Raw genomic sequence first — 23,541 nt, forward strand, 5'->3', positions numbered from 1 at the left:
GAAGTGAGGGGGAGGGAGTGGGGGGGGAGGGAGTGGGGGGAGGGAGTAGGGGGAGGGAGTAGGGGGGAGGGAGTGAGGGGGGGAGGGAGTGGGGAGGAGGAGGGAGTGGGGAGGAGGAGGGAGTGGGGAGGAGGAGGGAGTGGGGGGGAGGGAGTGGGGGGGAGGGAGTGGGGGGGAGGGAGTGGGGGGGAGGAGGGAGTGGGGGGGAGGGAGTGGGGGGGAGGAGGGAGTGGGGGGAGTAGGGGGGAGGGAGTGAGGGGGAGGGAGTGGGGGGGAGGGAGTGAGGGGGAGGGAGTGGGGGGGAGGGAGTGGGGGGGAGGTGGGAGTGGGGGGGAGGTGGGAGTGGGGGGGAGGTGGGAGTGGGGGGAGGTGGGAGTGGGGGGAGGGAGTAGGGGGGAGGGAGTGAGGGGGAGGGAGTGAGGGGGAGGGAGTGAGGGGGAGGGAGTGAGGGGGAGGGAGTGAGGGGGAGGGAGTGGGGGGGAGGAGGGAGTGAGGGGGAGGGAGGGAGTGGGGGGGGAGGGAGTGGGGGGAGAGGGAGTGGGGGGAGGGAGTAGGGGGGAGGGAGTGAGGGGGAGGGAGTGAGGGGGAGGGAGTGAGGGGGAGGGAGTGAGGGGGAGGGAAGGGGAAGGAGAGGGGAGAGAACAGTTTTATAGACAATGTGCTACAATCTGATGGATGGAGAGTGTGAACCTGGCTGCTTACCTCATCCTCTCCCTTGTATGGTGTAGAACCTTTTCCTCCAGCAATACTGATGCCCAGGCCACCAGTTTGACGATGAATTGTTAGTGTTAGCTACAGACACAACAAGATGATGTTAGCACAGCACATCACTGGCAAGGCACTGACTGTCAAATATCATTCTGCCCTAACCCTGTATACATCCCTTAGCTGGTGACATACAGAGCTGAAAGCTGCAGCATAGGTAGCTCATACCCCACATGCACAAACTCACTGATTCATTCTCTTCCAACTACCGACGCACACACGCAGACAGAATAACACCCACTCATAATCACGTGCATACAGTTCCCCACCTGGACCCTAACCCAACACAATCGGGTCACAGAAAAACAGCAGCAGAACGAGCTTGGAGCTCTGAGTTATCTGGGTTTGGAACGATAACCATATCTCTTCTCCCCATTGGTGCAACCAGACATGCTGAACCTTTCTAACACTTTCTGTTTTGGTTCAAACTCAATCCATTCTCTCCAGTTTCAGTGACCACCTGTCCCTTCATTCCCATTCTGTGTTGATGACCAAATGAGAATCCAGGGATTCCAGTTTGAAAGCTCTGAGCCATCCCAGCGTTACGTAGGAGAAAGTCCCACATGTGCTCAATCCCAGAGCAAAACTGGGACTACCAGCCTGTACTGGCTGGCTCTAAATTGATTGCCATGTCTGCTCGTTACAAAAACAGCCAACAGATATACTGTACTCTTCCAAATTACCCTGTCAACTCATTCAAACAACTTAAACCCTCAAACAGAACAACCTCAAACTTTTAAACTCCACTAACACAGCCTGTAGATAGACCCCAGTAACTGGAGGGTCAGTGTTATGGGAGGTCTGAGGGACAGTGTCCAGTTAGTGGATGGTCAGTGTTGTGGGCAGTCTGAGGGGCAGTGCCCAGTTAGTGGAGGGTCAGTGTTGTGGGCAGTCTGAGGGGCAGTGCCCAGTTACTGGAGGGTCAGTGTTGTGGGCAGTCTGAGGGGCAGTGCCCAGTTACTGGAGGGTCAGTGTTGTGGGCAGTCTGAGGGGCAGTGCCCAGTTACTGGAGGGTCAGTGTTGTGGGTGGTCTGAGGGACAGTGTCCAGTTACTGGAGGGTCAGTGTTGTGGGCGGTCTGAGGGACAGTGTCCAGTTAGTGGAGGGTCAGTGTTATGGGTAGTCTGAGGGACAGTGTCCAGTAACTGGAGGGTCAGTGTTGTGGGCAGTCTGAGGGACAGTGTCCAGTTACTGGAGGGTCAGTGTTGTGGGCGGTCTGAGGGACAGTGTCCAGTTAGTGGAGGGTCAAGTGTTGTGGGCGGTCTGAGGGACAGTGTCCAGTTACTGGAGGGTCAGTGTTGTGGGCGGTCTGAGGGACAGTGTCCAGTTACTGGAGGGTCAGTGTTGTGGGTGGTCTGGGGGACAGTGTCCAGTTACTGGAGGGTCAGTGTTGTGGGTGGTCTGAGGGACAGTGCACAGTAACTGGAGGGTCAGTGTTGTGGGCAGTCTGAGGGACAGTGTCCAGTTAGTGGAGGGTCAGTGTTATGGGCAGTCTGAGGGACAGTGTCCAGTTACTGGAGGGTCAGTGTTGTGGGCGGTCTGAGGGACAGTGTCCAGTTACCGGAGGGTCAGTGTTGTGGGCGGGCTGAGGGACAGTGTCCAGTTACTGGAGGGTCAGTGTTGTGGGTGGTCTGGGGGACAGTGTCCAGTTAGTGGAGGGTCAGTGTTGTGGGCGGTCTGAGGGACAGTGTCCAGTTATCGGAGGGTCAGTGTTGTGGGCGGGCTGAGGGACAGTGTCCAGTTAGTGGAGGGTCAGTGTTGTGGGCAGTCTGAGGGACAGTGTCCAGTTAGTGGAGGGTCAGTGTTATGGGCAGTCTGAGGGACAGTGTCCAGTTACTGGAGGGTCAGTGTTGTGGGCGGTCTGAGGGACAGTGTCCAGTTAGTGGAGGGTCAGTGTTGTGGGCAGGCTGAGGGACAGTGTCCAGTTACTGGAGGGTCAGTGTTGTGGGTGGTCTGGGGGACAGTGTCCAGTTAGTGGAGGGTCAGTGTTGTGGGTGGTCTGAGGGACAGTGTCCAGTTATTGGAGGGTCAGTGTTGTGGTCAGTCTGAAGGACAGTGTCCAGTTAGTGGAGGGTCAGTGTTGTGAGCGAGCTGAGGGACAGTGTCCAGTTACCGGAGGGTCAGTGTTGTGGTCAGTCTGAAGGACAGTGTCCAGTTACCGGAGGGTCAGTGTTGTGGTCGGTCTGAGGGACAGTGTCCAGTTACTGGAGGGTCAGTGTTGTGGGCGGTCTGAGGGACAGTGTCCAGTTACTGGAGGGTCAGTGTTGTGGGCGGTCTGAGGGACAGTGTCCAGTTACTGGAGGGTCAGTGTTGTGGTCAGTCTGAGGGACAGTGTCCAGTTACCGGAGGGTCAGTGTTGTGGGTGGTCTGAGGGACAGTGTCCAGTTACCGGAGGGTCAGTGTTGTGGGTGGCCTGAGGGACAGTGTCCAGTTACCGGAGGGTCAGTGTTGTGGGTGGTCTGAGGGACAGTGTCCAGTTACCGGAGGGTCAGTGTTGTGGGTGGTCTGAGGGACAGTGTCCAGTTACTGGAGGGTCAGTGTTGTGGTCAGTCTGAGGGACAGTGTCCAGTTACCGGAGGGTCAGTGTTGTGGGTGGTCTGAGGGACAGTGTCCAGTTACTGGAGGGTCAGTGTTGTGGTCAGTCTGAGGGACAGTGTCCAGTTAGTGGAGGGTCAGTGTTGTGGGTGGTCTGAGGGACAGTGTCCAGTTACTGGAGGGTCAGTGTTGTGGGTGGTCTGAGGGACAGTGTCCAGTTAGTGGAGGGTCAGTGTTGTGGGCAGTCTGAGGGACAGTGTCCAGTTACTGGAGGGTCAGTGTTGTGAGCGAGCTGAGGGACAGTGTCCAGTTAGTGGAGGGTCAGTGTTGTGGTCGGTCTGAGGGACAGTGTCCAGTTACTGGAGGGTCAGTGTTGTGGGTGGTCTGAGGGACAGTGTCCAGTTAGTGGAGGGTCAGTGTTGTGGGCGGTCTGAGGGACAGTGTCCAGTTACTGGAGGGTCAGTGTTGTGGGTGGTCTGGGGGACAGTGTCCAGTTACTGGAGGGTCAGTGTTGTGGGTGGTCTGAGGGACAGTGCACAGTAACTGGAGGGTCAGTGTTGTGGGCAGTCTGAGGGACAGTGTCCAGTTAGTGGAGGGTCAGTGTTATGGGCAGTCTGAGGGACAGTGTCCAGTTACTGGAGGGTCAGTGTTGTGGGCGGTCTGAGGGACAGTGTCCAGTTACCGGAGGGTCAGTGTTGTGGGCGGGCTGAGGGACAGTGTCCAGTTACTGGAGGGTCAGTGTTGTGGGTGGTCTGGGGGACAGTGTCCAGTTAGTGGAGGGTCAGTGTTGTGGGCGGTCTGAGGGACAGTGTCCAGTTATCGGAGGGTCAGTGTTGTGGGCGGGCTGAGGGACAGTGTCCAGTTAGTGGAGGGTCAGTGTTGTGGGCAGTCTGAGGGACAGTGTCCAGTTAGTGGAGGGTCAGTGTTATGGGCAGTCTGAGGGACAGTGTCCAGTTACTGGAGGGTCAGTGTTGTGGGCGGTCTGAGGGACAGTGTCCAGTTAGTGGAGGGTCAGTGTTGTGGGCAGGCTGAGGGACAGTGTCCAGTTACTGGAGGGTCAGTGTTGTGGGTGGTCTGGGGGACAGTGTCCAGTTAGTGGAGGGTCAGTGTTGTGGGTGGTCTGAGGGACAGTGTCCAGTTATTGGAGGGTCAGTGTTGTGGTCAGTCTGAAGGACAGTGTCCAGTTAGTGGAGGGTCAGTGTTGTGAGCGAGCTGAGGGACAGTGTCCAGTTACCGGAGGGTCAGTGTTGTGGTCAGTCTGAAGGACAGTGTCCAGTTACCGGAGGGTCAGTGTTGTGGTCGGTCTGAGGGACAGTGTCCAGTTACTGGAGGGTCAGTGTTGTGGGCGGTCTGAGGGACAGTGTCCAGTTACTGGAGGGTCAGTGTTGTGGGCGGTCTGAGGGACAGTGTCCAGTTACTGGAGGGTCAGTGTTGTGGTCAGTCTGAGGGACAGTGTCCAGTTACCGGAGGGTCAGTGTTGTGGGTGGTCTGAGGGACAGTGTCCAGTTACCGGAGGGTCAGTGTTGTGGGTGGCCTGAGGGACAGTGTCCAGTTACCGGAGGGTCAGTGTTGTGGGTGGTCTGAGGGACAGTGTCCAGTTACCGGAGGGTCAGTGTTGTGGGTGGTCTGAGGGACAGTGTCCAGTTACTGGAGGGTCAGTGTTGTGGTCAGTCTGAGGGACAGTGTCCAGTTACCGGAGGGTCAGTGTTGTGGGTGGTCTGAGGGACAGTGTCCAGTTACTGGAGGGTCAGTGTTGTGGTCAGTCTGAGGGACAGTGTCCAGTTAGTGGAGGGTCAGTGTTGTGGGTGGTCTGAGGGACAGTGTCCAGTTACTGGAGGGTCAGTGTTGTGGGTGGTCTGAGGGACAGTGTCCAGTTAGTGGAGGGTCAGTGTTGTGGGCAGTCTGAGGGACAGTGTCCAGTTACTGGAGGGTCAGTGTTGTGAGCGAGCTGAGGGACAGTGTCCAGTTAGTGGAGGGTCAGTGTTGTGGTCGGTCTGAGGGACAGTGTCCAGTTACTGGAGGGTCAGTGTTGTGGGTGGTCTGAGGGACAGTGTCCAGTTAGTGGAGGGTCAGTGTTGTGGTCAGTCTGAGGGACAGTGTCCAGTTAGTGGAGGGTCAGTGTTGTGGGTGGTCTGAGGGACAGTGTCCAGTTAGTGGAGGGTCAGTGTTGTGGTCAGTCTGAGGGACAGTGTCCAGTTAGTGGAGGGTCAGTTTTGTGGGTGGTCTGAGGGACAGTGTCCAGTTAGTGGAGGGTCAGTGTTGTGGGCGGGCTGAGGGACAGTGTCCAGTTACTGGAGGGTCAGTGTTGTGGGCAGTCTGAGGGGCAGTGCCCAGTTAGTGGAGGGTCAGTGTTGTGGGCAGTCTGAGGGGCAGTGCCCAGTTACTGGAGGGTCAGTGTTGTGGGCAGTCTGAGGGGCAGTGCCCAGTTAGTGGAGGGTCAGTGTTGTGGGCAGTCTGAGGGACAGTGTCCAGTTACTGGAGGGTCAGTGTTGTGGGTGGTCTGAGGGGCAGTGCCCAGTTAGTGGAGGGTCAGTGTTGTGGTCAGTCTGAGGGGCAGTGCCCAGTTACTGGAGGGTCAATGTTGTGGTCAGTCTGAGGGACAGTGTCCAGTTAGTGGAGGGTCAGTGTTGTGGGCGGTCTGAGGGACAGTGTCCAGTTAGTGGAGGGTCAGTGTTATGGGCAGTCTGAGGGACAGTGTCCAGTTACTGGAGGGTCAGTGTTGTGGGTGGTCTGAGGGGCAGTGCCCAGTTAGTGGAGGGTCAGTGTTGTGGACGGTCTGAGGGACAGTGTCCAGTTACTGGAGGGTCAGTGTTGTGGGCAGTCTGAGGGGCAGTGCCCAGTTAGTGGAGGGTCAGTGTTGTGGGTGGTCTGAGGGACAGTGTCCAGTTAGTGGAGGGTCAGTGTTGTGGTCAGTCTGAGGGACAGTGTTGAGTTAGTGGAGGGTCAGTGTTGTGGGTGGTCTGAGGGACAGTGTCCAGTTACTGGAGGGTCAGTGTTGTGGGTGGCCTGAGGGACAGTGTTGAGTTACTGGAGGGTCAGTGTTGTGGGTGGTCTGAGGGACAGTGTCCAGTTACTGGAGGGTCAGTGTTGTGGGTGGTCTGAGGGACAGTGTTGAGTTACTGGAGGGTCAGTGTTGTGGGTGGTCTGAGGGACAGTGTCCAGTTACTGGAGGGTCAGTGTTGTGGGTGGTCTGAGGGACAGTGTCCAGTTAGTGGAGGGTCAGTGTTGTGGGTGGTCTGAGGGACAGTGTCCAGTTAGTGGAGGGTCAGTGTTGTGGGTGGCCTGAGGGACAGTGTCCAGTTACTGGAGGGTCAGTGTTGTGGGCGGTCTGAGGGACAGTGTCCAGTTACTGGAGGGTCAGTGTTGTGGGCAGTCTGAGGGGCAGTGCCCAGTTAGTGGAGGGTCAGTGTTGTGGGTGGTCTGAGGGACAGTGTCCAGTTACTGGAGGGTCAGTGTTGTGGTCAGTCTGAGGGACAGTGTTGAGTTACTGGAGGGTCAGTGTTGTGGGTGGTCTGAGGGACAGTGTCCAGTTACTGGAGGGTCAGTGTTGTGGGCGGTCTGAGGGACAGTGTCCAGTTACTGGAGGGTCAGTGTTGTGGGTGGTCTGAGGGACAGTGTCCAGTTACTGGAGGGTCAGTGTTGTGGGTGGTCTGAGGGACAGTGTCCAGTTACTGGAGGGTCAGTGTTGTGGGTGGTCTGAGGGACAGTGTCCAGTTACTGGAGGGTCAGTGTTGTGGGTGGTCTGAGGGAACCTTCCTTTTGATGTCTGCCAATAACATCCAACAACCAACTGGCTTAAAAGAGCCAACTTGGAAGAACCAATCCGCAAAGAGAAGAGGATTAGCAGCAACCAATAGGCATGAAGAAGGGGCAGGGAGGAACCAATCGGGGAGGCAAACAAAGCGAAGGAATGATTAACAGAAGGGAGGATATTGAGAGGGAGGGTCGAGGGTGTGCGATCTTACTCAGAATGCTTGTCCACATGTCCCTGAAAGTGGCTGGACAGGTGAACAAGGTGTTCTTTTTTGGATGAGGTATTGAATACCAAATCAGGGATGTAATGATAGAACTTCATAAAACGCTGGTAGGCCACAATTGGAGAATTGTGTGTAATTCTGGTCACCAGATTACAGGAAGAATCTAATTGCCCCAGAGAGAGTGCAGAGGAGATTTATAAGAATGTTGCCAGTGCTGGAAAGCGCAGTTATGAGGGCAGATTGGACAGGCTAACATTGTTTCCCTTTGAACAAGATGTGGAGATGCTGGTGTTGGACTGGGGTAAACACAGTAAGAAGTCTCACAACACCAGGTTAAAGTCCAACAGGTTAATCTGGTAGCACAAACTTTCAGACTCACCTGATGAAGGAGCAACACTCTGAAAGCTTGTGCTATCAAATAAACCTAAAAGAACATAAGAACATAAGAAATAGGAGCAGGAATAGGCCATCTAGCCCTTTGAGCCTGCCCCGCCATTCAATAAGATCATGGCTCATCTCAAGTGGATCAGTTCCACTTTCCCACTTTCTCCCCATAACCCTTAATCTCCTGTTGGACTTTAACCTATGTTCTACATATGCCAACTTTAAGGGTGTTGAAATGGTCAGTGGATAGGCATATGGATAACATTGGAATAGTTTAGGTTAGAGGGTCATTAGATTGGTTCCACTGGTCGGCGCAACATCGAAGGCTGAAGGGCCTGTACTGCGCTGTAATGTTCTATGTTCTTAACCTGGTGTAATGAGACTACTGTCCTTTGAACAAAGAGGGCTAATGCACTTTTTTGGCAGTGACCTAACTGAGGTGTCGAGAGTGTGGTGGGTGTCTACAATTCATGGCCTGAGTTGGTGGGTTAATGTTGAAACGCTTGGATCATTTAACAGGTTCCTGGATCTATGTCTGAAGTGCTGGAACCCGGAAGCCTACACACTGTACTGGAAAGTGGGGATAAAGTAAGTAGCCAGCTTCTTTTATGGCCAGTGCAGAGAGGATGGGCTGAATGGCCTCTCTGCACTGTAACCTTTCTATGGTTCTACTAGGCTAGCGTGGTACACTGACTGATCTCTGGGCTTGAAGGGGTGTGTGTGTGAAAGGTAGCTTGGTATTGGGCAGAGGCAGCAGATGTCATATCTGATCTACATTTAACTTTGATCAGATCAGTGGCATCGAGCTAGCACTGCTGTGTCTCTGAAGGTGGTAAATATCACACACACCAGGCAGACGAGATCATTCTGTACTCTTGCAGCAAGAGACTGTATGGAAGTTGCAGAACGAGAGGAGCCGTTCCAGGGGATTGAATGAGTAGGCAGAGCAGACATTACTGATTATGAAGGTGAGTGGGGGGATTGACAGGAGGCTCAGTCAGAAACAACAGCTGACACTACAGTGGGCAGTACTCAGAATCATTACAGCACAGAAGGACATTCGGTCTATTCACTGCCAGTTCTCTGTACAGTATTCCAGTCACTCTCATTTCCTGTTTACATGTTAACGTTTTTGTCTTTTTATTCCACAGGTGGAGGTCCACCTTGTTGTCAAACGAGGGGCATGCACACGGTGGGTCGTGCGTGGGCTGCTCTTGGAGATCCCGGGAGTGGCCTAGTACTTCGTGTCGGTGTGTGTGCTTGATCCTGGACCGGTAGACGGGCACCGCAACAGCTCAGTGACTATCACTGCTAGCTGTGCAGATACATGGATTTGGGCCTGTGTCTGTGGGAGTTTGCGCATTCTCCCTGTGGTTGTGTGGGTTTCCTCCGGGCGCTCCGGTTTCCTCCCACACCCCAAAGATGTGCTCTTAGGCTGACTGGTGTAACAATTTGACACTGTTCTCCCCTGAATCTGGCTAATTTAGGGGTTCCACTCACATACGCACAGGGCAGGGTAGGTGTAGGAGGATGCGGCGGCGCGGGCTCGTTGGGCCGAAGGGCCTGTTTCCCGTGCTGGGTTGTTCTTTGTTTATTTCCCGCTCACAGGTCTCTGGGCTTAGACCTCGGAGCAGCAGCAGGCCATTCAGCCCATCAAACCTGCTCACCATTGACTAAGATCATGGCTCCGGGTGAATCTCAGCAGCGCTGTCAATCTCTGCAAACCTGAAATTTATTCCTTTCAAATACCAATTCACTTCCCTTCGGACAGCCCAATAGGGAGAGTTTTCCTTGTCCACTTTGTCTAAACCTGTCACAATCTTTCGACCTTTACCCAACACCCACCCCCCCCTCACTCTCCTTTGCTCCAAGCAGAGCAATCCCAGCTTCTCCACCTGAACCTTATAACTAAAATCCCTCATCCCTGGAACCAAGATCATGAATGTAGCCCAATCCATCAGGCAAACCAGCCTCCCATCCATTGACTCTGTCTACACTTCCCACTGCCTTGGGAAAAGCAGCCAGCATAATTAAGGACCCCACACACGCCCCGGACATTCTCTCTTCCATCTTCTTCCATCAGGGAAAAGATACAAAAGTCTGAGGTCACGTACCGACCGACTCAAGAACAGCTTCTTCTCTGCTGCTATCAGAATTTTGAATGGACCTACCTCGCATTAAGTTGATCTTTCTCTACACCCTCGCTATGACTGTAACACTACATTCTGCACTCTCCCCATTCCTTCTCTATGAACAGTATGCTTTGTCTCTATAGTGTGCAAGAAACAATACTTTTCACAGTATGTTAATACATGTGACAATAATAAATCAAATCAAATCAAACCATTCTAGTCAATCTCCTCCGCACTCTCTCAACGTCACTCACATCCTTTTGAAAGTTTCAGAAACAAATTCAGGGAACAGTAACCGGCTATCGGAGAGTCTGGAGTTAATTACAGATACACAGCACATTTTTGTGTTTGGTTAAGCTGCTTGAGTTTTTTGAGGAAGAGTCCGAGAAGGTTGATGAAGGTTTGATCAGCGAGCTTTACACACGAGCAGTGAGACAGCGCACAGCGCCAGCACAATGCGGCTGGTGTGAGTGTGACACGGTGCTATTCTATAGCAACAAGGAGCAGGGAAGAAGGGCCCTGGAGTAATTGATAGTATATGATAAGCATTTTTCAAAGGTTTAACAGTTTAATCTAAAGGGGTAAAAGTTTAAAGTTTATTCGTGTCACAAGTAGGCTTATATTAACACTGCAATGAAGTTACTTTGAAAATCCACTAGTCGTCACATTCTGGTACCTGTTCCAGTCAATGCACCCAAACCAGCACATCTTTTGGACTACAGGAGGAAACTGGGGCACCCACAGGAAACCCATGCAGACATGGGGAGAATGTGCAGACTCTGCACAGACAGTGACCCAAGCCGGGAATTGAACAGGGGTCCCTGGCGCTGAGGGGCAGCAGTGCCTGTGCCACCATGCTGCCCCTTCAGTAAGTCATAACAAGAGAGCTCAAAGCCGTGCTGTTTTCCTCGTGCTCCATGTGGGAGGTGGGGAAAGTTTCCAGTTCCTGGAGCCAGCATGTATGCAGGAAATGTCTCCAGCTGCAGCTCCTGGAAGCCTGCGTTTCGGACCTGGAGATGCAGTTGGGGACGCTGTGGAGTCTCTGCCAGGCAGACCAGATTGTGTATAGGGAGGTGTTCACACTGCAGGCTCAGACTCCACAGGCAGGAAGGGAGTGGGTGATCATCAGGCAGAGCAAGAGAACTCGGCAGGCACTGCAGCAATCTCCTGTGGCTATCCCCCTGCAAAACAGATATAGCATTTTGGATGCTGTTGAGGGAAATGACCTCCCAGGAAAAAGCAGGAAAGTCAAATTTGCTTCACCACGGATGCAGAACACTCTGGAGGGGAGGGTCAACAGCCAGGTGTTGTGGTTCACATTGGTACAAACAACATACCGAATAAAAGGATGAGGTCCTAAAGGCAGAATATAGGGAGCTCGGAAGCAAACTGAAAAGTAGGATCTCAAAGATAGCGATGTCAGGATTACTGCCTGTGACACGTGCTGGTCAGAACAGAAACAGCAGGATACACAGGATGAATGCATAGCTGAAAAGACGGTGTGAGCAGGAGGGTTCCATATTTCTGGGGCATTGGGACCGGTTCTGGGGGAGGTGGGACCTGTACAAGCTGGACAGGTTACACTTGGGCAGGATCAGGACAGATGTCCAAAGGGAGGGTATTTACTACACTACTTGGGGAACACAGTGACCAAGTGACTATTAATCCAAAATTAATAGTAAACTATTAATCCAAAAACTCAGGACCCAGGGTTCGAATCCCGCCGTAGTAGATGGTGAAATTTGAATTCAATAAAAATATCTGGAATGAAGTATCTACGGATGACAATGAAACCACTGTCGATTGTTGAAAAAACCCGTCTGGTTCACTAATATTCTTTTGGGATGGAAATCTGCTATTCTTACCCAGTCTGGCCTACGTGAGGCTCCAATGTGGTCGACTCTCTGAAATGGCCTAGCAAGCACTCAGTTCAAGGACAACTAGGGATGGGCAATAATTGCTGGCCAGCCAGTGATACCCATGCCCCAGGAATGGGAACCTATTCAAGGAGGCAGGGGAGGGGAATGAAGGACAAGAACAAAAGCTAGTAAAAGAGTTCAGAAAAGTGATAGAAAAATCAAAGGCCAGAATTGAACAGAGCCACAGTGGAAAATAGTGGGAACGGGACAGTAATGTTAAAAAGACAAGCCTCACTTGTCATTTTGTCAACGCTTCACAGTGGTAAAGAGGTGCGAGACGGCTATGATACATTGGGAATGTTACTTATAAGGGATGACGGTGGATAGGCAATGGCAAACATTCAAAGAACACAAGGGTGAACTCCAACAACAGTTATTCCTGACTGGCACAAAAATAGTATCGAAAAGGTAGCCAAAACATGGCTGACGAGGAAAATTAGAGATACTATTAGATCCAAGGGACAGGCATCCAAATTGGTCAGAAATAAATAACAGATCTGAGAATCAGGAGCAGTTTAGAATTCGGGAAAGGAGGACCATGGGATTGATAAAGAAGGGGAAAATAGTGTACGAGAGTAAGCTGGCAGGGAACACAGATTCATTGTAAAAGTTTCTATCGGTACATGAGGAGAAGATTGGTGAAGACAAATATCTTTCGTTTTCATTCAAAAACAGGGGGATTTATAATGGGGAACACAGAAATGGCTAACCAACTATATACATACCCTCTGTTCTGTCTTCACAAAGGAGGACACAAATAACGTACCAGAATTGTACCGGGGAACAGTGTTTAGTGACAGGGAGGAGCTGAAGGAAATCAGCATTAGTAGAGAAATGGTGCTGGGAAAGTTGATGGGATTGAAGGTGGATAAATCCCCAGGGCCAGATAATCTACATCCCAGAGTATTTAAGGAAGTGGCTCTGGAAATAGTGGACACATTGGTGGGCATCTTCCAAAATTCATGATGAGACAGTAATTGGGTGGGTTGGATTCGTCCTGCTTTTTGTGTACAAGACATACCTGGGCAATTTTCCACATTGTTGGGTAAATGCCAGTGTTGTAACTGTACTGGAACAGCTTGACTCGGGGAACAGCAAGTTCTAGAGCACAAGTCTTCAGTACTACTGCCAGAATGTTATCAAGGCCCACTGCCTTTACACAATCCAGTGCCTCCAACTGTCTCAATATCAGGTGGAGTGAATTGAATTGGCTGGAGACTGGCATCTGAGATGCTGGGACCACTGGAGGAGGCTGAGATGGATCATCCTCTTGGTACTCTGACTGGAGATTGCTGTGAATGCTTCAGCCTTATCTTTTACACTGACATGCTGGGCTCCTCCATCATTGAGGGTGGGGATATTTGTGGAACCTCCTCCTCCAGTGAGTTGTTTAATTGTCCACCACCATTCAGGACTGGATGACTGCAGAGCTTAGATCTGATGTTAGTTGTGGGATTGGTTAGCTCTGTCTATCATTTGCTGTCTGTGCTGTTTGGTATGCAAGTAATCCTGTGGCTTCACCAGGTTTCCACCTCATTTTTAGGTTTGCCTGGTGCTGCTCCTGACATGTTCTCCTGCACTCTCCACTGAACCAGAGTTGATCCCCTGGCTTGGTGGTAATGGTTGAGTGGGGGATATACCGGGCATGAGGTTACAGATTGTGCTGGAGTACAGTTCTGCTGCTCCTGATGGCCCACAAACGTGGAAACATTTCTTCACTCAGAGGGTGGTGAATCTGTGTAATTCACTGTTAGAGAAGGTTCTGGCGATCGGGTCCTGGCGATCGGGTCACTGAATGTATTAAAGAGAGAGATAGATTTCTTTTGGATTTTAATAGCAACAAAGGACATGGGGAGAAAGCCGGAACATGGCACTCAGAAAGAGGATCAGCCAGGTGGCACAGTAGCACAGTGGTTAGCACTGCTGCTTCACAGCTCCAGGATCCTGGGTTCGATTCCCAGCTCGGGTCACTGTGTGGAGTTTGCACATTCTCCCCGTGTCTGCATGGGTTTCCTCCAGTTTCCTCCACAGTCCAAAGATGTGCAGGTTAGGTTGACTGGCTGTGTAAAGAAATTGCCCCTTAGTGTCCTGAGATGTGTAGGTTAGAGGGATTAGTGAGTATAATATGTAGGGATATGGGGATAGGGCCTGGGTGGGATTGTGTTCGGTGCAGATTCGATGGGCTGAAGGGTCTCTTTCTGCACTGTAGGGATTCTGATTTGCCTACTTTTGCTTGTAGTTTCTATGTCATTGAAGCACCCACACAGAGTGCATCTATGCCCTTGCCAGCCTCAGTGCTTCCTCCAAATGGTGTTCAACATGAAGGAGCATTGATTCATCAGCTGAAAGGGATGGTATGTGTTAACCTGCAGGAGGTTTCCTTGCCCTGGTACCATGAGACTTCTAGGGATATAAATAGTCCATTGATAGACGCAGCATGGGTTCATGAAGGACAGGTCATGTTTGACTAATTTGGTGGAATTCTGTGAGAATATTACATTGTGCAGTGGACAGTGGGGAACCTGTGGATGTGGTGTATCTGGATTTCCAGAAGGCATCTGACAAGGTGCCGCACCAAAGATTGATACATAACATAAAGGTGAACAGTGTTATGGGTAATGTATTAGCATGGATAGAGGATTGGTTAACTAACAGAAAGCAAAGAGTGGGGGCAAATGGGTGTTTTTCTGGTTGGTGATCAGTGACTAGTGGTGTGCCTCAGGGATCAGTACTGGGACCACAATTGTTCATGATTTCCATAGATGATTTGGAGTTGGGGACCAAGTGTAGTGTGTCAAAATTCACAGATGACACTAAGATGAGCAGCAGAGCAAAGTGTGCAGAGGACGCTAAAAGTCTACAAAGGGATACAGATAGTCTAAGAGAGTGGGCGAAGGTCTGGCAGATGGAGTACAACGTTGGTAAATGTGAGGCCATCCATTTTGGTCAGAATAACAGCAAAAGGGACTATTACTCAAATGGTAAAAAATTGCAGCATGCTGATGTGCAGAGGGACCTGGGTGTCCTTGTGCAGGAATCTCAAGGAGCTGGTTGCCAGATGCAGCAGGTAATTAAGAAGGCAAATGGAATTTTGTCCTTCATTGCGAGAGGGATGGAGTTTAAAAACAGCGAGGTTATGTTGCAGCTGTATAAGAACATAAGAACATAAGAACATAAGAAATAGGATCAGGAGTAGGCCATCTGGCCCTTCGAGCCTGCCCCGCCATTCAATAAGATCATGGCTGATCTGTCGTGGCTCAGTTCCACTTTCCCGCCCTCTCCCCATAACCCTTAATCCCCTCTCTTATCAAAAACCCATCAACCCGCTTCTTAAAAATATTTAGCGAGGCAGCCTCCACCACTTCAACGGGCAGAGAATTCCAGAGATTCACCACCCTTTGAGTGAAGAAGTTCCTCCTCAACTCCGTTCTGAACCGCCCCCCCTTTATCTTGAGGCTGTGCCCCCTAGTCCTACTGTCTTTTTTGAGCGGGAAGAGTCTTTCCACCTCTATCCTATCCATCCCATTCATCATCTTATACGTCTCAATGAGATCTCCCCTCATTCTTCTAAACTCTAACGAGTACAAGCCTAGTTTATTCAGCCTCTCCTCATAGCTCAACCCCCTCAAGCTGGTGAGGCCACACCTGGAGTACTGTGTACAGTTTTGGTCTCCTTACTTGAGAAAGGATATACTGGCACTGGAGGGGGTGCAGAGGAGATTCACTAGGTTGATTCCGGAGTTGAGAGAGTTGGCTGATGAGGAGAGACTGAGTAGACTGGGGCTAGACTCATTGGAATTCAAAAGAATGAGGGGAGATCTTATAGAAACATGTAAGATTATGAAGGGAATAGATAAGATAGAAGCAGGGAAGTTGTTTCCACTAGCGGGTGAAACTAGAACTAGGGGGCATAGTCTCAAAATAAGGGGAAGCAGATTTAGGACTGAGTTGAGGAGGAACTTCTTCACACAAAGGGTTGTGAATCTGTGGAATTCCCTGCCCAGTGAAGCAGTTGAGGCTCCCTCATTGAATGTTTTTAAGGCAAGGATAGATACATTTTTGAACAGTAAAGGAATTAAGGGTTATGGTGAGTGGGCGGGGTAAGTGGAGCTGAGTCCACAAAAAGATCAGCCATGATCTTATTGAATGGCGGGGTAGGCTCGAGGGGCCAGATGGCCCACTCCTGCTCCCAGTTCTTATGATCCAGAATCATTGTTGAGGACTCCCTCCTGACTGTATACCTCTGTGCCCCTCGCCACCTCTGCTGGGTCTGTCCATTTGGTGAGGCTGGACATACCCCCATCACCATTCCTGGGTACGTCACTGCAGGATTGGCAGGGCTGGGTTTGCCGTTGTCATTTCCAGTGCCTAGATCAATGCTGGACGGTTCATCTGGTTTCATTCTCATAGCCCCAGCTCGAGTATTTATTTTTGATTTATTATTGTCACATGTTCTAGTATACAATGAAAAGTATTGCTTCTCATGTGCTGTACAGACAGAAAATTCATAGAGAAAGAAAGGAGAGGGTGCAGAATGTAGTGTTACAGTCATAGCTAGGGCGTAGAGAAAGATCAATTTAATGTGAGGTAGGTCCATTCAAAAGTCTGACAGCAGCAGGGAAGAAGCTGTTTTTGAGTTGATTGGTACATGACCACAGACTTTTTTTTTAAAGTTTATTTATTAGTCACAAGTAGGCTTACATTATCACTGCAATGAAGTTACTGTGAAAATCCCCTAGTCGCCACAGTCTGGTACCTATTCAGGTACACAGAGAGAATCTGTCATGACCAATTCAACTAATCTGCACACCTTTGGACTATGCAGTGAAAACCAGAGCACCCGGAGGAAACCCCAAGCAGACACAGGGAGAATGTGTAAACTCCACCCAGACAGTGACCCAAGCCAGGAATTGAACCTGGATCTCGGATTCTGTGAGGCAGCAGTGCTAACCACTGTGCCACTTGCCATCCCCGGTGGAAGAGAGGACACTCAGGATGCTTGGGGTTGTTAATTATGTTGGCTGTTTTGTTGAGACAGCAGGAAGTGTAGAGAGTGTCAATGGAATGAGAGACTAGTTTACTTGACGGACTGGGCTTCGTTTATGACCCTCCGTAGTTCCTTGCAGTCTTGGACAGAGCAGGAGTCGTAGCTGTGATAAAACCAGAATGTTTTCTATGGTGCATCTATAAATATTGGTGAGAGTCGTAGCGGACATAGAACATAGAACACTACAGCACAAACAGGCCCTTCGGCCCACGAGTTGCGCCGATCACATGAACACCTACCAATCTATAGACCTACACGTCAAGGTTCCTCAGTCTTCTGAAAAAGTGGAGGTGTTGGTGAGTTTTCTTAGCGATAGTGTCGGCGTGGTGGGATCAGGACAGGTTGTTGGTGATCTGGACACCTAAAAACTTGAAACCGTGCGCAGGGCACCACTCTGGAGGTGTGGGTTTTGAGGGGGTGCGGAAGGAATTTACTAGAATGGATTCAAATCATCACAGAACTTGGTTATTGCTGAAAACAAAAATGAGTGTCAGTGAAACGTTTTGTTCTGCACTCATCAGGATATTTACAGGAATACAATCTAACACAAATCAACAAATTTATGCTATATGGACAGAGAGTGCTGATTGGTTGCCAAATAGACTCTGATTGGTAGAGGTGTTGCCATGGAGAATGCACCAGTTGATAGTGAATGACAGTTAACAGCCAAGCATTATTTGACATTTAACCAGACAGCCTGATTTGATTGGCTGAGGATTCACCTGAAGAATGAACCAGTGAATGGCTGTAATTTATTCTGTTTATCTGAAACAGACATAATGTGTGTACAACATGTTCTTTCTGTCTGCAAAGAATTTACTAGGATGCTACCAGGACTTGAGTTATAAAGAGAGGCTGAATAGATTGGGACTTTCTTCTCTGGAGTGTAGGAGGCTGACGGGACCTTATAGAAGTCTATAAAATAATAAAGGACATAGATAAGGTAGATAGTGGGTGTGTGTCTGGAATAAGCTGCCAGCGGCAGTAGCAGAGGCGGGTACAATTTTGTCTTTTAAAAAGAATTCAGACAGTTACATGGGTGAAATGCATATAGAGGGATTTGGGCCAAATGCAGGCAACTGGAATTAGCTTGGTGGTAAAAACTGGGTGGCATGAACAAGTTGGGCTGAAGGACCTGTTCCATGCTGTAAACCTCAATGACTCTACAACTCGCCACATACTTAACCAAGTTCTTCCAGAGCTTGGTTAATAACACTGGCACCTGCCCAGCAATGAGGAAAATTGCCCAGGTCTGTCCTGTACACAAAAAGCAGGACAAATCCAACCCGGCTAATTACTGCTCCATCAGTCTATTCTTGATCATCAGTAAAGGAAAGGAAGGGGTCGTCGACAGCACTATCAAAATACATGGGGTTACAGGGATAGGGCCTGGCTGGGATTGTTGTCAGTGCAGACTCAATGGGCCGAATGGCATCCATCTGCATTGTAGGGATTCTCTGATTCAAGGCAGCATTTGACCGAATGCGGCATCAAGGAACCTAAGCAAAACTGGAATCAACAGGTATCAGGGGGCAAACTCTCCGCTGGTTTGTGTCATATCTGGTACCTAGGAAGGTGGCTGTGGAGGGTCAGTCATCTCCATTCCAGGACATCTCTGCAGGAGTCTCTTAGGGTTAATATCCTCAACCCAACAATCTTCAGTTGGTTAAATAACTTTTCCTCCATACTATGACCAGAAGCAGGGATGTTCGCTGATGACTGCAATGTTAACTTTCATTCTCCACTCCTCAGATACTGAAGCATTCCATATCCAAATGCAGCAAGACTGGGACAATATCTAGGCTTGGACTGACCAGTGGTATATAACATTCATGCCACACACATTCTAGGAAATGGCCATCTCCAAAAAGAAAGAGTCTAACATTGGCCCCACGATACTCAATGGCACTCACACCACTGAATCCACCACTGTCAACATCCTCGGGTTACCACTGACCAGAAACTGGACTAGCCAATATAAACACTGGGGCTACCAGAGCAGCTCAGAGGCTGGGAATCCTGCAGTGAGGAACTCACCTCCTGACCCCTCAAAACCTGTCCACCGTCTACAAGGTACAAGCCAGCAGTGTGATGGAATACTCCCCACTTGCCTGGATGGGTGCAGCTCCAACATTCCAGGAGGTCAACACCATCCAGGATAAAGCAGCCCCACTTGATTGGCATCCCATCCACAAACATCCACTCCCTCCACCACCAACAAATGTTAGAATGTAACCAATGATAACACTGGATCTGTTATAGTGTGACCAATGGTAATATGCTGTAAGGGTCAGTTGACCCAGTAAACTATGTAACCAATGACAAAATGATGTGGTGATCAGCTGATTCTTTATAAATAAGCAGCTGCTGGGGTTTGTGGGAGCTTGGAATGGCCCAGGGTGAGGCCTCAGTGTTGGAGTAATAAAGTTTCTTTATTAAATCTATTTCTTTGATCTATAAGATGGAGTAAGTTTTGGGTTTTTTTCATTGCCTACATTTGGAGAATTCCTTCTGGAGGGTCAATAACACACAGTGGTATCGATGTGTATCATCTACAAGATATGCTGCAGCAACTCAGCACCTTGTGTTGACAGCACCTTTCAAACACAGACTAACACTTGGAACAACAAGGATAGCAGAAGCATGAGTACACCACTACCTGCAAGTTCTCCTCCACCACCAAGCCACATACAGAATGACTGAAAATTTCCAATGCAGAAGGAGGCTATTCAGCTCATCGAGTCTGTACTCGCTAAAAGCATTCCATCTAGTCCAATCCTCCTGCTTTATCCTGCATTATAGCAATCCAATGGTGGCACAGTGGTTAGCACTGCTGCCTACAGCGCCAGGGACGCAGGTTCAATTCCTGATTTGGGTCACTGTCTGCGCGGAGTCTGCACATTCTCCCCGTGTCTGCGTGGGTTTCCTCCCACACTCCAACGACGTGTCAGTCAGGTGCATTGGCGGTGCTAAATTCTCCCTCAAAGTAGCCGAGTGTGTCAACTAGAAGATCTTCATAGTAACTTCACTGCAGTGTTAATGTAAGCCTACTTGCTACACTAATAAATAAACTTTAAAAGAAGATTGTTTTTGGAATACCACAGTCGAACCCGTCTCCATCACTTTCCGGTTAGTTCCGGACTCCAAACAGCATCGAGGTGAAAAAGAAATTCCTCTCATCATTCCTACTGCCTTTGCCGATGGTTGGGAAGCTGTGCCCTCTAGTTCCTGATGTCCCCTTGAATGGGAACAGTCTCTCACTTTTCACTAGTTCAAGGTGAGGCAGCAGCATCATCACTAGATTTTTAATCCCACAGCAAGAAATGGGGAACTGGGATCGAATCCCACCCCGGCAGATATTGAAATTTGAATGAATAAAAATCTGAAATTAAGAATCTACTGATGACCAAGAAAATCCCATCTGGTTCACTAATATCCTTTAGGGAAGGAAATCTGCCTGATCTGGCCTACATGTCACTCTAGAGCCACAGCAATGTGATTGACTCTGAGCTGGACAGTTAGAGAGGGACAATAAATGCTGGCCAGCTAGTGACGCCCACATCCGGCAAAAAAACTCTGTCCAAAGATGTGCCGGTTAGGTTGATTGGCCAGGGTAAGTTGGCCCAAAGTACGGGGGCAGGGGGGTAGGCTAGCAGGTAAACGCATGGGGTATGGGGATGGGGCCTGGGTGGGGTTGTGGTCAGTGCAGACTCAATGAGCCAAATGGTCCCCCCTGCACTGTAAGGATTCTCTGATTCTGTCTCCCTCAGAATAAGTCCTGCCATTCACAGTGTTCCATTCCAGCAAAGTCTCACTGAGGGAATGTGCTTTTGAACAGCACTCAGTTAGAAAAGGGCAGCTTGACAGCACAGTACCTATACACAACAGCTGGGGGAGCTTCTGAGCAATGTATCAGTGAAGAAGCTGCCAGTCCCCTCCCCTCAGGGTCCTGGGCTACAAGGGAGAGGGAGGAGTGGTCAGGGTGGGGGGCCCGGCAGCAGGGTGAGGGTCTGGGAGGAGCAGGCGATGGAAGGTGCGGGTACTTCTCATGCAGCGGCAGCCATGGTAATATATCCCCAGGTGACGGGCCGGGGGCTGCTGGAGGCGGGGCTGGGGGCTGCTGGAGGCGGGGCCGGGGAGGGAGGGGGCTGCTGGACACCACCCGTAGTGAGGTTGGAGGCAGTAGGTGCAGCCATCGTGGGAAGGCCAGCTGGAAGCAGAGTGCTGCAACCCTTTAACCAGCATCAAGGCAGCTCTGTCCATCACTGACTCTGTCCTGACCACAGATCAACCACTTTAGGACTTGAACAGCAGGTTAGGTGAACATAAGAACATAAGAAATAGGAGCAGGAGTAGGCCATCTAGCCCTTCGAGCCTGCCCCGCCATTCAATAAGATCATGGCTGATCTGTTGTGGCTCAGTTCCACTTTCCCGCCCTCTCCCCATAACCCTTAATCCCCTCTCTTATCAAGAACCCATCAACCCGCTTCTTAAAAGTATTTAGCGAGGCAGCCTCCACCACTTCAACGGGCAGAGAATTCCAGAGATTCACCACCCTTTGAGTGAAGAAGTTCCTCCTCAACTCCGTTCTAAACCGCCTCCCCTTTATCTTGAGGCTGTGCCCCCTAGTCCTACTGTCTTTTTTGAGCGGGAAGAGTCTCTCCACCTCTATCCTATCCATCCCATTCATCATCTTATACGTCTCAATGAGATCTCCCCTCATTCTTCTAAACTCTAACGAGTACAAGCCTAGTTTATTCAGCCTCTCCTCATAGCTCAATCCCCTCAACTCCGGTATCAGCCTAGTAAACCTCCTCTGCACTCCCTCCAGGGCCAAAATATCCTTGCGCAGGTGCGGCGCCCAAAACTGCACACAGTACTCCAGCTGCGGCCTCACCAATGCCCTATACAGCTGCAGCAAGACCTCCCTACTTTTATATTCAATCCCCCTCGCTATGAAGGTGTAAAGATTTGCATTCTAATCAGTAATCTGTAAACTGTCTGTGCTTTATATGCTCTGTCTGAGGCCAGAACTCTCCATTCACCTGACGGAGTGGGAAACCTCGAAAGCTTGTGAGTTTACTATCAAATAAATCGGTTGGACTAAAACCTGGTGTTGTCAGACATTTTACTGTGTTTACCAGATCAACCCGCACATTAACCCTCAGTAGAATTCACTAGTCAGTATTCTGTAAACTGTGTGTGTATTTATATGCCCTTCATAGCGAGGGGGATTGAATATAAAAGTAGGGAGGTCTTGCTGTGGCTGTATAGGGCATTGGTGAGGCCGCAGCTGGAGTACTGTGTGCAGTTTTGGTCACCGTACTTACGCAAGGATATTTTAGCCTTGGAGGGAGTGCAGAGGAGGTTTACTAGGCTGATACCGGAGTTGAGGGGGTTGAGCTATGAGGAGAGGCTGAATAAACTAGGCTTGTACTCGTTAGAGTTTAGAAGAATGAGGGGAGATCTCATTGAGACGTATAAGGTGATGAATGGGATGGATAGGATAGAGGTGGAGAGACTCTTCCCACTCAGAAAGGACAGTAGGACTAGGGGGCACAGCCTCAAGATAAAGGGGAGGCGGTTTAGAACGGAGTTGAGGAGGAACTTCTTCACTCAAAGGGTGGTGAATCTCTGGAATTCTCTGCCCGTTGAAGTGGTGGAGGCTGCCTCGCTAAATATTTTTAAGAAGCGAGTTGATGGGTTTTTGATAAGAGAGGGGATTAAGGGTTATGGGGAGAGGGCGGGAAAGTGGAACTGAGCCACAACAGATCAGCCATGATCTTATTGAATGGCGGGGCAGGCTCTAGGGCTAGATGGCCTACTCCTGCTCCTATTTCTTATGTTCTTATGTTCTCTGATCAGAACCTTCCACACACCTGAAGAAGGAACACTGTTTCTGAAAGCTTGTGGGATTCCTATCAAAAAAACTGGTTGGACTTTAACCTGGCGTTGTGAGACTTCTTATAGCCAGTGGAGGCCAGAGGAACACCACTGTCCAGAGGCTGGGCAGCCAGTGGAGGCCAGAGGAACACCAGAGGCTGGGCAGCTGCCCCAGAAAGCAGGCCAGACTCGATTTGGTAACCAGGCAGTAGGAGGAACTGAGAAGCAAGCCAATGTGACAATTGAGCACAGAGCCAAATGGGGAAGGAAGCAAAACCACATCCGAGAATGAAAATTAAAGTTCAAGCTCTCATCCCCACAGCCAGGTTCCTGACAAGGCAACCCAAGATTCTGAAGGAAGCCCCTCCAGCTCTGACAGCCCCTCTGCCTGAGGTGGAAACCAATTTATGATGGAGACAGTGAAGAAACCGTAGATAATCAGTGGAGACAATCGGATAAAGGGAAGACCCCAAGGCTTTTTACTCTTATGTGAGAAATAAAAGAATGACCAGAGTGAGGTTAGGGCCAGTCAAGGATAGTAGTGGGAACTTGTGCATGGAGTCAGAAGAGATAGGTGAGGCGTTGACTGAATACTTTTCTTCAGTGTTCACTAAGGAGAGGGGCCATGTTTTTGAGGATGAGTGCGTGATACAGGCTGATAGGATGGAAGAGGTTGATGTTCTGAGGGAAGATGTATTCGAATTTTGAAAAACCTGAGGGTGGATAAGTCCCCTGGGCCAGATGGGATACATCCTAGGATATTTTGGGAGGCAAGGGATGAGATTGTGGAGCCTTTAGGTTTGATCTTTGGGTCCTCACTGTCCATGGGGATTGTGCCAGAGGGCTGGAGAGTGACAAATGTTGTTCTTCTCTTCAAGAAGGGAAATAGGAATGACCCTG

At 50.1% G+C, this 23,541-nt stretch overlaps 1 protein-coding gene across 1 annotated transcript in view; it reads right to left on the reverse strand.

Annotated features, from left to right (window-relative positions):
* Positions 1–23,541, reverse strand: part of LOC145359617 (protein scribble homolog) — a 226,077-nt gene that overhangs the window by 155,167 nt on the left and 47,369 nt on the right. Inside the window, 1 exon segment of the mRNA XM_080214324.1 lies at positions 703–792. Coding sequence (XP_080070450.1) covers positions 703–792 — 90 coding nt within the window.

This window comes from Carcharhinus amblyrhynchos, chromosome 2, assembly GCF_965287045.1.
Source record: "Carcharhinus amblyrhynchos chromosome 2, sCarAmb.v2.hapA, whole genome shotgun sequence".
Taxonomy (NCBI): Eukaryota; Metazoa; Chordata; class Chondrichthyes; order Carcharhiniformes; family Carcharhinidae; genus Carcharhinus; species Carcharhinus amblyrhynchos.